Raw genomic sequence first — 13,587 nt, 5'->3', positions numbered from 1 at the left:
AAGCAGACAGCTGTGCAGGGTTTTACCCAAAATAAAGGTCCAATGCCACATGATGCTTAGTCACAGATGTGTGTACAGCCATATACCACGTCACATTGTAAGGTCCCAAATAGCACCCTATTCCCAGCCTAGTGCGCTACTTTTTACTAGGGCCCATGGGGCTATATAGGGAATATGGTGCAATTTGGGACGCTGTGGTTTTCTCTGTCTCATTATTTGCTACATTTGAGAGAAGAGAACATGATTAAATGCATACATTTGAAATAGATTATCATGAAAGTGTAAAGAAGATTTGTTTATATGCTTTTTGAAGCAAGTGACACAAAAATAGCATGTGTAAGAATTAGTAAGTGTGCCGGTCAGAAAATATGATAAGTATTTGGATGAAATAGTGCTTGCTACAACCAACATGAATAATGATAATGACAACCTGTAAAGATATAGTGAAAACCCTTTGGAGTAACTCATACTGTTTTATAACTGTATTATATGAATTAGAGACTTCATGATGAACTGCAGAATAGTGTACTATACACTAAAGTAACAGTAATAATCACATTACATTACCTGTACAATGTTATAAGGGTAAGAGTTGAGGTCACAGTTATAACTTTCAGAACAGAGTCCAAGAGCTCCATTTTCGATGAGACCATAACACACTATATTTGCTGTGGTGGATTAGAACTTTGAATACAGCAGCGAACATACGAGTGCACAGATGCTATTTCAAACATAAGTGTTTTAGATGTGACCCAGGGATTGGTTTATGGCACTGCCTGAGACAGTGGCGTGGTGCATTGTGGGGGGATGGGGCAGGGTGCATTATGGGAAATCAATTGTACACCGAGGAAGATTGGCGCTGTAACCTGATTTTGTGCTTGACAGAGAGCGAGAGATGGAGAGAGAGAGGGGGCAATACAGAGGACGAGAGTTAGAGAGAGAGAGAGAGGGGATGAGAGAGAGTTAGAGGATAGAGCGAGAGGGAATGGTGAGAGAGCGATACAGAGGAGAAGAGAGGATGAGAGCGACAGATGGAATATGAGCAGGAATACAAGCCATAAAACAGGGCTAGAGAGGAGAAACAGAGAGGGAGTTAGAGAAAGGTAGACAGAGCGAATGAACAAGACCGAGATTGAGAAATACAAAGGGAGGGAGAGAGAGAACATCTTCCCAGAGAGAGAGAAAGAGGCAGACACAGTGAAAGAATAAGAGACCGATGGAGAGAGATACAGAGATAGAGGGAACATCTTCCCAAGTCTAGAGAGAAAACAACAACAGCCCACACCCTGGCTGGAATCTCCTCCCTGTGCCATGTGTTTCCTTTGGGGGTGATTGTCAATGCTCAGATTACAAGGCTTTTAGACAGACCCAAATGGTGCCCTATTCCCTTTATAGTGCACTAGTTTTGACCAGGACCCATAGGTAGTCAAATCCAGTGCACTAGAGAGGATAGGGTACCATTTTGGACTCAGATTTAGATAGACCCACTGATAAATAAAGGCAACAACATGTTCTATGATTCCTCCCTGAGTCTCCATTGTATCCACAAAGGAGTGTAATTGACAACCACAGTCACTCTAAGGCTGAAATGTAGATAAATATGTTCAAAGGACCATGCATGTTTATTGTTTGATTCCTGATAGTTTGAGACCTCAACATGTTGATCCCAATACGCTTTAAGCTATAAAGCACTTTGTGACCAATGTTGTTTTGAAAGAACAATATACAATTTGATTTATTGATTGAAATACAGTATGTACTATCAGAATATAAATGCACCATCCCACTGCGCGGCGCTTCAATTCATTTCTTTTGATTAATAAGAGGGCCTGTTATTGTTTTGGCTGCATCTAGCGCTAGGCTATCTGCTCACCAGACCACCCCCTACTGTGGATGCTGCTGAGAGCTGGCTGGGTTGCTGGGTCTGGCTGGGGAGGAGGGGTGCACAGGGGCAAGCAGTGTCCTGGGGAGGGCGTTTTGAAGGGCAGGAGGGTCAGCAGGACAGTTGCCCGGGGTGTAATAGTATATTGTGGCAAGGTGGTGTGTGTGTGTGTGTGTGTGTGTGTGTGTGTGTGTGTGTGTGTGTGTGTGTGTGTGTGTGTGTGTGTGGTGTGTGTGTGTGTGTGTGTGTGTGTGTGTGTGTGTGTGTGTGTGTGTGTGTGTGTGTGTGTGAAGCCAGACTGCAGCATAATGCTATTGTTTTCTCATGATGTTGCCTTGCTTTGGTCTCCTGGTGAGAATGGAGTTGTGTCCCAAATGGGACCCATGTTCCCGGTTCCCTATAGTGCACCATGGGCCCCGGTCAAAAGTAGAGCACTATGTAGGGAATAGGGAGATGAGCTGTATGGAGGTGAAATGGGGTCGGGTTGTCTATTTGTTGAGGTCGGGGCAACGCCGGGCATTTGTAGGAAAATGGCAATGGACAGACTCCATGAATAGGGGTGCCATAGACTTATAACAGGAGCATTTTTATGGGTGTACTGGGTGAGCAAATGCACATATGTCCCTGTCCCTAACTTTGGCAGGTTTGCCTTCCCATGTTCCCGGATCCTGTTATTTGAGGTCAGCCAGGCGATGGTAGAGCATATCTCTAGCAGCAAGCAGGGCCTCTCTGCAGTCGGGGGATTACAGTCGTAAGACTGCAGCCCGGCCGGCCCATTGTGCAAGGCTTTATAAAACCCTGCAGGCTGCAGAGTGAGCCCTTGGAAGGAAGGCTGGCAGGCCAGGCAGCTGTGTTAGTTTCTGTTCGTTTTCTGCTTTCTGTATAGAGAGAGAGGAGAGCAGGGTCTGGTTCAGTTGGCACGACATGGGACAAAACGCTTTGAAATGGAGGAGATATGCTAATACATGAACGTGTCACAAAAATAATGCTCATTTTCATGTTTCTAAATCACATTTATTTATAAAGCCCTTTTTACGTCAGCAGATGTCACAAAGTGCTTATACAGAAACCCAGCCTAAAACCCCTAAGAGCAAGCAATGCCGATGTAGAAGCACGGTGGTTAGGAAAAACGCTCTAGACAGGCAGGAACCTAGGAAGAAACCTAGAGAGGAACTAGGCTCTGAGGGGTGGCCAGTCCTCTTCTGGCTCTGCCGGGTGGAGATTATAATAGTACATGACAAATAAGGCCCGATCGTTCTTCAAGATGTTCAAACATTCATAGATGACCAGCAGGGTCAAATAATAATCACAGTGGGTGCAACGGGTCAGCACCTCAGGAATAAATGTCAGTTGGCTTTTAGAGAGAGAGAGGTACATCCGGTGAACAGGTCAGGGTTCCATAGCCACAGGCAAAACAGCAGCATGAATGTTTTTACATTTTGCGCCCTACTGAACATGACCCTGGTTTTTGTGATTGGAGATGACAGGGTAGATGTTCTTGACGCATCTTTCTCTGTGACTCACCCCATCCAAAACAATACTAGCAGTTCATTTGACCAATTATCCTCTAGCTTCAGCAATAGGTGAAGGTTATATCCCTGACCATGACAGAAGCAGAAAGCGGCATTGAAAAATGTAAATTAGTCCTTGTTGCTGGCTGGCATTGCTATTTTATGAGAGACATTTCATACTGTGCAATATTTATTTCATTTATTTAACCTTTATTTAACTAGGCAAGTCAGTTAAGAACAAATACTTATTTACAATGACAGCCTACCAAAAGGCAAAAGGCCTCCTGCGGGAACAGGGGCTGGGATTATTTTATTTTTATAAAATATAAATATAGGACAAAACACACATCATGACAAGAGAGACAACACTACATAAAGAGAGACCTAAGACGACAACATAGCAAGGCAGTAACAAATGACAACACAGCATGGTAGCAGAACAAAACATGGTACAAACATTATTGGGCACAGACAACAGCACAAAGGGCATGGTAGAGACAACAATACATCACGAGAAGCAGCCACAACTGTCAGTAAGAGTGTCCATGATTGAGTCTTTGAATGAAGAGATGGATATGAAACTGTCCAGTTTGAGTGATTGTTGCAGCTCGTTCCAGTCGCTAGCTGCAGCGAACTGAAAAGACAACCCCAGGGATGTGTGTGCTTTGGGGACCTTTAACAGAATGTGACTGGCAGAACGGGTGTTGTATGTGGAGGATGAGGGCTGCAGTAGATGTCTCAGATAGGGGGGAGTGAGGCCTAAGAGGGTTTTATAAATAAGCATCAACCAGTGGGTCTTGCGACGGGTATACGATGACCAGTTTACAAAAGAGTATAGAGTGCAGTAATGTGTCCTATAAGGAGCATTGGTGGCAAATCTGATGGCCGAATGGTAAAGAACATCTAGCCTCTCGAGAGCTCCCTTACCTGCCGTTCTATAAATGATGTCTCCATCATCTAGCATGGGTAGGATGGTCATCTGAATCAGGGTTAGTTTGGCAGCTGGGGTGACGATAGAGGAAACCAAGTCTAGATTTAACTTTAGCCTGCAGCTTTGATATGTGCTGAGAGAAGGACAGTGTAACGTCTAGCCATACTCCCAAGTAGGGTTGCAAAAGGTTGGACATTTTAATGGGAAGTTAAGCCCGCAAATTTTGCTTAAATTCATCAAAGTTAGCTTATAACAGTGAACCTTTTTTGTGGGATACACATAAGGCAATTCTAGGTTTGTGGCATATTTTGGTTAAACTATCCCCAATTCAATGCAATTGCAACCCTCTGCATGCACAGTGCATTTTTCCATCACATGTGCAGTGCACTCTTCCATCACGTGTACAGCTGATTCTCAAGATCTTGCACACTAATGAGATGCTATTGAGCCCACACTTCTACACTGTCTGAGTCAAGGACTACATGCTTTCCGGTAGGTTTTGATTACAATACTGGGTGGTGTGAATATATTTTGTATGACATACATGTTTTTTGTTAACTAGTAAATAGTAGCCTACAGCAAAGTGTGTTTAAATCATTTCTAACTTGTTAACAATTTCTGCTAGTTAGTTTTTGCTACCATGTGGGTTTTAGCTTGCTTGAGCCTGCTAACTGATGAGTGTTAATTCACCTGTTTCCATACATGTTTCATTTTAAAACATTTATCTTACAAAGGAGTTGTTTAATCTAACTCCTTAACTATTTATCTGTACATGGAATTGTATTTTTTTTTTTTTTGTTGCTCATTTTCTTCTATTCTTTACAGGAAAATGCCACGGGCACTATCTGATGTGTGAAGACATTTCACTGCAGCTAATGTAGAAGGAAAAGCTGTGTACATTTGCAAATATTGTGCCAAATCTTATGTGAAGAATGCAACAAAGATGCAGAATCATCTGGCCATGTGCATAAAGTTCCTTCAGTGCTCACAACAAGCAACCTCTGACAAAAGCCCCTCTACTCCGATTCGAGGTGAAAATGATGAATCAGACATCTTATCGATAGCAACAGCTAATGGTCCTTCTGGAATCAGAAGTTTTGTTGACTCAATGGAGGAACGTAGACAGAGAAATGCTGATGAATGTCTTGCTCGAGCTGTGTATGCAACTAGTTCACCTCTGATGCTCACAGGCAATGTGTATTGGAAGAGTTTCTGAATATTCTTCGCCCAGCATACACCCATCCAACCAGACATGCTTTATCTACTCATTTGCTGGATGCAGAGTTCAACAGAGTTCAAGTGAAGGTCAAGCAAATCATAGAAAGCAGACTGTATTGCAATCATCTCTGATGGGTGGTCGAATGTTCGTGTGCAAGGAATAATTAACTACATTATCTCCACCCCTCAACCAGTATTCTACAAAAGCACAGACACAAGGGACAACAGACACACCGGTATCTACATTGCAGATGAGCTGAAGGCAGTCATCAATGACCTTGGACCACAAAAGGTATTTTCACTGGTGACAGACAATGCTGCGAACATGAAGGCTGCTTGGTCTAAAGTGGAGGACTCCTACCCTCACATCATACCCGTTGGCTGTGCTGCTCATGCATTGAATATGCTCCTCAAGGACATCATGGCACTGAAAACAATGGATACACTCTACAAGAGAGTCAAGGAAATGGTTAGGTATGTGAAGGGTCATCAAGTTATAACAGCGATCTACCTCACCAAGCAAAGTGAGAAGAATAACAGCACCACATTGAAGCTGCCCAGCGACAGCCGTTGGGGTGGTGTTGTCATCATGTTTGACAGTCTCGTGGAGGGGAAGGAGTCTCTCCAATAAATGTCCATATCACAGTCTGCTGATATGGACAGCCCCATCAAGAGGATCCTCCTGGAGGATGTATTTTGGGAGAAAGTGGTAAGCAGCCTGGAACTCCTGAAACCTATAGCAGTAGCCATGGCATGGATTGAGGGAGACAGTGCCATCCTGTCTGATGTTCAGACTCTGCTTGCAGATGTAAGAGAAGAAATCCGTACTGCCATGTCCACTTCACTGTTGCTCCAAGCAGAGTAAACTGCAGTTCTGAAATACATCAAAAAGCGTGAAGACTTCTGCCTGAAGCCCATACATGCCGCAGCGTACATGTGGCAAGAGCATTCTGTCTGGTACAGAGATCAACAAGGCCTATGGTGTCATCACTACCATGTCTTGCCACCTTGGCCTGGATGAGGGCAAGGTCCTTGGCAGTCTAGCGAAGTACACTTCCAAGCAAGGGTTTTGGGATGGAGATGCAATATGGCAGTCGTGCCAACATATCTCATCAGCCACCTGGTGGAAGGGACTTTGTGGATCTGAGGCTCTTTCCCATGTTTCCTCCATCATCCTCCAAATCCCACCAACATCAGTTGCCTCAGAGCGCAACTGGTCCTTGTTTGGGAACACACACACCGAAGCACGCAACAGGCTGACCAATACAAGGGTTGAACAATTGGTGGCCATCCGGGCAAATTTGAGGCTTTTTGAGCCTGACAACGAGCCATCTTCAACTAGGTTGGAAAGTGACAGTGAAGAGTCTGATGTTCAAGAGGTGGACATAGGTCCAGGGAGAAGACATGAGAGGAAGACAACCAAATCTTTAGTTTCTAGGCTATCATTTTACTGATGTATTTTGAAAACAATTTTGGGCGATGAGATGGATCATTCAATATTCCCTTTCTTTTGTTGTTCAGTGAAATCATCCCATGTGAAGAGTCAACTCATTTAATTAAAGTTCAGTTCTTAACTAATTTATTTATTTTTCTATTGGAAGGATTTAATAATTTGCAATTATGTCTACTTAGGGTAAAAGGTTTGTTTCTGTCTCTATATGATATGGTAAATATATGCAATGCAAAAAACATTTACATTTAAATGGTGTTAATATTCATTTGCATATATTTCCGTTAATTCCCATATATTCCCCATAACCTCTTAAAATCTAGACGTTCCGCTAGCGGAACACCTGCTCCAATATCCAATGATGGGCGTGGCGCGAAATACAAACTCCTCTAAAATCCGAAAACTTCCATTTTTCAAACATATGACTATTTTACAGCATTTTAAAGACAAGACTCTCGTTAATCTAACCACACTGTCCGATTTCAAAAAGGCTTTACAGCGAAAGCAAAACATTAGATTATGTCAGCAGAGTACCCAGCCAGAAATAATCAGACACCCATTTTTCAAGCTAGCATATAATGTCACAAAAAACAAAACCACAGCTAAATGCAGCACTAACCTTTGATCTTCATCAGATGACAACCCTAGGACATTATGTTATACAATGCATGCATGTTTTGTTCAATCAAGTTCATATTTATATCAAAAACCAGCTTTTTTACATTAGCATGTGATGTTCAGAACTAGCATACCCCCCGCAAACATCCGGTGAATTTACTAAATTACTCACGATAAACGTTCACAAAAAACATAACAATTATTTTAAGAATTATAGATACAGAACTCCTCTATGCACTCGATATGTCCGATTTTAAAATAGCTTTTCGGTGAAAGCACATTTTGCAATATTCTCAGGAGATAGCCCAGCCATCACGGCTAGCCATTTAGTCACCGACCAAGTTTAGCCCTGACCAAACTCCGATTTACTATTACAAAAGTTTGATTACCTTTGGTGTTCTTCGTCAGAATGCACTCCCAGGACTGCTACTTCAATAACAAATGTTGGTTTGGTTCAAAATAATCCATCGTTATATCCAAATAGCGGCGTTTTGTTCGTGCGTTCAAGACACTATCCGAAGTGTAAATAAGGGTCACGAGCATGGCGCAATTTGTGACAAAAGATTTCTAAATATTCCATTACCGTACTTCGAAGCATGTCAACCGCTGTTTAAAATCAATTTTTATGCCATTGTTCTCGTAAAAAAGCGATAATATTCCGACCGGGAATCTGCGTTTAGGTAAACAGACGAAAGAAAACAAAGCATTCGGTCGACTCGGGCACGCGCCTGAGTCTCACAGTACTGTAACCAGCCACTACCCAAACGCGCTACTTTTTTTCAGCCAGAGCCTGCAAAGCCACGATTCAGCTTTTTGCCGCCTTCTGAGAGCCCATGGGAGCCGTAGGAAGTGTCACGTAACAGCAGAGATCCTCTGTAATGGATAGAGATAATCAAGAAGGGCAAGAAATTGTCAGACAGGGCACTTCCTGCATGGAATCTTCTCAGGTTTTGGCCTGCCAAATGAGTTCTGTTATACCCGACCATCACGGCTAGCTAATTTGACACCCACCAAGTTTGGCCCTCACCAAACTCAGATTTACTATAAGAAAAATTGGATTACCTTTGCTGTTCTTCGTCAGAATGCACTTCCAGGACTTCTACTTCAACAACAAATGTTGTTTTGGTTCGAAATAATCCATAGTTATATCCAAATACCTCCGTTTTGTTCGTGCGTTCAGGTAACTACCCGAAGGGTGACGCGCGAGCGCATTTCGTGACAAAAAAAAATCGAATATTTCTCGTAAAATAGCGATAATATTCCAACCGGGCTACGTTGTATTCATTCAAAGATTGAAAGAAAAACATGGAGTCCTCTCGTGGACGCGCACTCCAGTGTCATTGTTCCCTGCCTGACCACTCACAAAAACTCCTGCTGTTTTTCGCCCAGAGACTGCAGAGACGTCATTCCACTTTCTGACACCTTCTGAGAGCCAATGGAAGCCTTAGAAAATGTCACATTACAGCAGATATGCTGTATTTTTGATAGAGATGCCACAGAAGGAGAACAAATTGTCAGACAGGGCACTTCCTGTATGGAATCTTCTCAGGTTTTGGCCTGCCATATGAGTTCTATTATACTCACAGACACCATTCAAACAGTTTTAGAAACTTTAGTGTTTTCTATCTAAATCTACTAATTCCATGCATATTCTCGTTTCTGGGCAAGAGTAATAACCAGTTTAAATCGGGTACGTTTTTTATCCGGCCGTGCAAATACTGCTCCCTAGCCACAACAGGTTAGGGACATGGGCAGCTGTGAGGAGGAGGGTTTATTCTCCAGGTCTTTAACCATTTTCCCTGAACAAACACAGTCTGTCCCACAGTTGGGTAAAGAAAGTTCGTAGTCAACAAAGCATGCAGGAGTCACGAGGCAAATGGCAAAATGCACAAGAAAAAAATTAAATATATAATGACTTGGGGCTCGCCTTTGTAAGATCAGAGTCACTTGCCCCAACAGTGCCTGTGTGCTGAAGGCGAGTGAAAGCTCTGGAGAGAGGGGGAGTATGGTGGGGGTACCTGTACCAGACAGGGGGAGACAACCAGGGCTGATGGTGAACAGATCGCCAGGTGGAATCCAAGCAGCAGTGCAGCAGACAACGGGCGTAGGTGTCACACCCACTTGGGAGAAGCTTTTATTTCTGGAGGCAGATTTCTTGTAGAAAATACCAGTGGATGGACTCTGAACAGAAGGAGGGGGCTAAAAGGCCTCTGGATTTGGGTGGGGTAGCCTGCCATTTGTTGGGCTCAAAGGCTTTGACACCTCACGCTTCACACATCAGTGCTAATTGAAGTTGTATCCCTTTGTCCTAGAAAGCTTGGTAGCCTTAGCATTCAGTTCTTATAAAGTAAAATATATCAGTGTAATGTATTTTTCTTGGCTTTTGAAAGTAAAAATAGCTTCAGACAAAGCATTACTCACTCAGTTCCAGGTTGGATGGTGTCTGTTGGTTTGCCAGAGGATTTGCTGTATAGTTTGGGAATAATATGCTATTTTATACACTCTTAAAAAAGTTTTTTTTATCTAGATTAGAATCTAAAAGGGTTCTTCTACTGCTGTCCCCATGGGCGAACCATTTGAAGAACCCTTTTGGGTTCCATGTAGAACCCTTTTCATATAGGGTCCTATCTGGAAGCCAAAACGTTTCCAAAAGAGTTATTCTACTGCTGTCCTCATGTGAGAACCATTTGAAGAACCCTTTTCATATAGGGTCCTATCTGGAACCCAAAACAGTTCTTCAAATGGTTCTCACATGAGGACAGCAGTAGAAGAACCCTTTTGGAACCCCTTTTTCTAAGAGTGTTTAAATATAATATATTTTACAACGTGAGCAATTTATCACACACCGTGCATTCATGTAATTAATTGATAAATTGTTATGCTGCATATGATAGGGTTGAAAATTATTTAGTTTTTCCTATGTACAGTGCATTCGGAAAGTATTCAGACTCCTTGACTTTTTCCGCATTTTGTTACGTTACTGCCTTATTCTAAAATTGATTAAATCATTTTTTTCATCACTATACACATAATACCCCATAATGACAAAGCAAAAACAGGTTTTAGAAATGTTTGCACATTTATTACAAATAAAAAGCAAAAATATTCTATTTACATAGGTATTCAGACCCTTTACTCAATACTTTGTTGAAGCACCTTTGGCAGCGATTACAGCCTCGAATCTTCTTGGGTATGACGCTACAAGCTTGGTACACTTGTATTTGAAGAGTTTCTCCCATTCTTCTCTGCAGATCCTCTCAAGTTCTGTCAGGTTGGAACGGGAGCGTCGCTGCACAGCTATTTTCAGGTCTCTCCAGAGATGTTCGATCGGGTTCAAGTCCGGGCTCTGGCTGGGCCACTCAAGGACATTCAGAGACTTTCCCTGAAGACAATCCTGCGTTGTCTTGGCTGTGTGCTTAGGGTCGTTGTCCTGTTGGAAGGTGAACCTTTGCCCGGTCTGAGGTCCTGAGCGCTCTGGAGCAAGTTTTCATCAAGGATCTCTGTGTACTTTGCTTCGTTCAACTTTCCCTTGATCCTGACTAGTCTCCCAGTATCTGCCGCTAAAAAACATCTCCACAGCATGATGCTGCCACCACCATTCTTCACTGTAGGGATGATGCCAGGTTTCCTCCAGACGTGACGCTTGGTATTCAGGCCAAAGTGTGCAATCTTGGTTTCATCAGACCAGAGAATCTGGTTTGTCATGGTCTGAGAGTCCTTTAGGTGCCTTTTGGCAAACTCCAAGTGGGCTGTCATGTGCCTTTTACTGAGGAGACGCTTCTTTCTGGCCAGTCTACCATAAAGGCCTAATTGATGGAGTGCTGCAGAGATGGTTGTCCTTCTGGAAGGTTCTCAGATCTCCACAGAGGAACTCTGGAGCTCTGTCAAAGTCACCATCGGGTTCTTGTTTACCTCCCTGACCAAGACCCTTTTCCCCCGATTGCTCAGTTTGGCCGGGCAGACAGCTTTAGGAAGAGTCTTGATGGTTCCAAACTTCTTCCATTTAAGTATGATGGAGGCCACTGTGTTCTTGGGGACCTTGAATGCTGCAGAAATATTTTGGTACCCTTCCCAGATCTGTGCCTCGACACAATCCTGTCTCGGAGCTCTACGGACAATTCCTTCGACCTCATGGCTTGGTTTTTGCTCTGACATGCACTGTCAACAGTGGGACCTTATATAGACAGGTGTGTGTGCCTTTCCAAATCATGTCCAATCAATTTAATTTACCACAGGTGGACTCCAATCAAGTTGTAGAAACACCTCAAGGATTATCAATGGAAACAGGATACACCTGAGCTCAATTTCGAGTCTCATAGCAAAGGGTCTGAATATTTATGTAAGTAAGGTATTTCAGTTTTTAATTTTTTATTCATTTGCTAACCTTTCTAAAAACCTGCTTTCGCTTTGTCATTATTGTGTGTAGATTGAGGAATTTTAGAATAAATCTGTAACGTAACAAAGGCATATTCTGTGTCTGGGAAACCGGCCCGTAGCGTTTGAGGATGGTTTTGACTGACTGTGTATGGTTGTTCTCTCCCACAGAAATTCATAGAGTTTGAGGATGCGTTGGAAGGGGAGAAGAAGGACCTGCAGACTCATGTGGAGAGCCTGGAACTGCAGGGGAAACAGCTGGAGCTCAAGACCAAGAACTATTCTGACCAGAGTGAGTATAAACTACTGTTACTGCCCAGAACTAGAACTACTCTGACCAGAGTGAGCATTAGGATGTTTTCACACTTGGTCCCTTTCTGACAATTTTCGTGACCTCAGTGTGGCTCGCTTCATTTTTTGTCCAGTATGAACACTCCAAAGGAACTCAGAACCCTCAAAAGGGACCCAGAAGCGAACCAAACACTTTTTTAGGGCAATATACAACACAAAGCTACCCAGTTTCGCTTGTTATTATTCCCGCACCACATACTAGAATACTGCAACACCGTTTCCCCTCCCATAACCCCTCACATTGGTGCCACAAAAGAGAGAAAATGATTATCTGCCGGTTTGCAGAAAAATATTATTTGTTTGCAATATGTGATCTATAAAGAGAGATTCTAACCTGTTTATTCGCTTGTGGGGTTTGAATAGTGTGAGATGACAACAATATATTTGGTGAGAATCACAACATCGGGTACAAAATCAATTCTAGCTCTTAAAAGGGAGTAGACTATATTGGGTGTACAATTTTAAATTACAGCATTATTTAATCTGCAGTTATTCTTCTGCTATTTATTCTGTTACTAATAATATTTGTTAATAGTAATTATAATTATTATGTCTCATCTTTTAACTAAATGGAATCTATTAGCTTCCCAAATATAAGTATATATAAATATCTTTATGATAACACGTTCTGATGGAATGGCTTGTCCTGCACTTTGCAAAAACCCAGAGTGCATTCAGTAAATGTTGGAAAAAGATCTTTGTTCCTTTCAAAGCGTAGCAATGTGAATGCAAAGAAGACTCGTACCGCAAAATAGGTGAAGTGAACTGGAAGAAAAAAAAGAGTTGAGTCCTCATTCAAAGTAAAGGGCAGTGTGAATACAAAGAGAACTGAGTTCTTTTGCTTTCTTTTACCCCAGAGTTCACTAGAGGACTGAGATCGGTTATTTTAAAGAGGACTATATGTGAAATCACCCTTAGACTTAATAACTTGGACTACTCTGACTAGAGTGAGTATAAAATTATAATAACCAGAACTACTTCGATCAGAGTGGGTATAGAACTATAATAACTAGAACGACACTGACCAGAGTGACTATAGAACTGTAATAACTAGAACTACTCTGACCAGTTTGAGTATAGACTATTAATAACTATGTAGAACGACTCCGACCAGAGTGCGTATACAACTATAATATCTGCAACTACTCTGACCAGAGTGAGTATAGACTTAACTCGAATTACTACAAATATTTTTATTTATTTTATTTATTTATTTCACCTTTATTTAACCAGGTAGGCAAGTTGAGAACAA

At 42.3% G+C, this 13,587-nt stretch overlaps 1 protein-coding gene across 13 annotated transcripts in view; it reads left to right on the top strand.

Moving 5' to 3' along the window:
- Window positions 1–13,587, top strand: part of mapk8ip3 (mitogen-activated protein kinase 8 interacting protein 3) — a 92,091-nt gene that overhangs the window by 13,879 nt on the left and 64,625 nt on the right. For all 13 annotated transcript variants that reach the window (XM_082973562.1, XM_082973555.1, XM_082973558.1 and 10 more), the window contains exon 2: window positions 12,156–12,276. In XM_082973562.1, the coding sequence (XP_082829688.1) occupies window positions 12,156–12,276 (121 nt within the window). The remainder of the gene's footprint in view (window positions 1–12,155; window positions 12,277–13,587) is intronic.

The sequence above is a fragment of the Salmo salar genome, chromosome 03 (assembly GCF_965601325.2).
Source record: "Salmo salar chromosome 03, fSalSal1, whole genome shotgun sequence".
NCBI lineage: Eukaryota > Metazoa > Chordata > Actinopteri > Salmoniformes > Salmonidae > Salmo > Salmo salar.
Note: the sequence above shows the minus strand (reverse complement) of the source record. Positions and strands in the feature narration are given on the sequence as shown.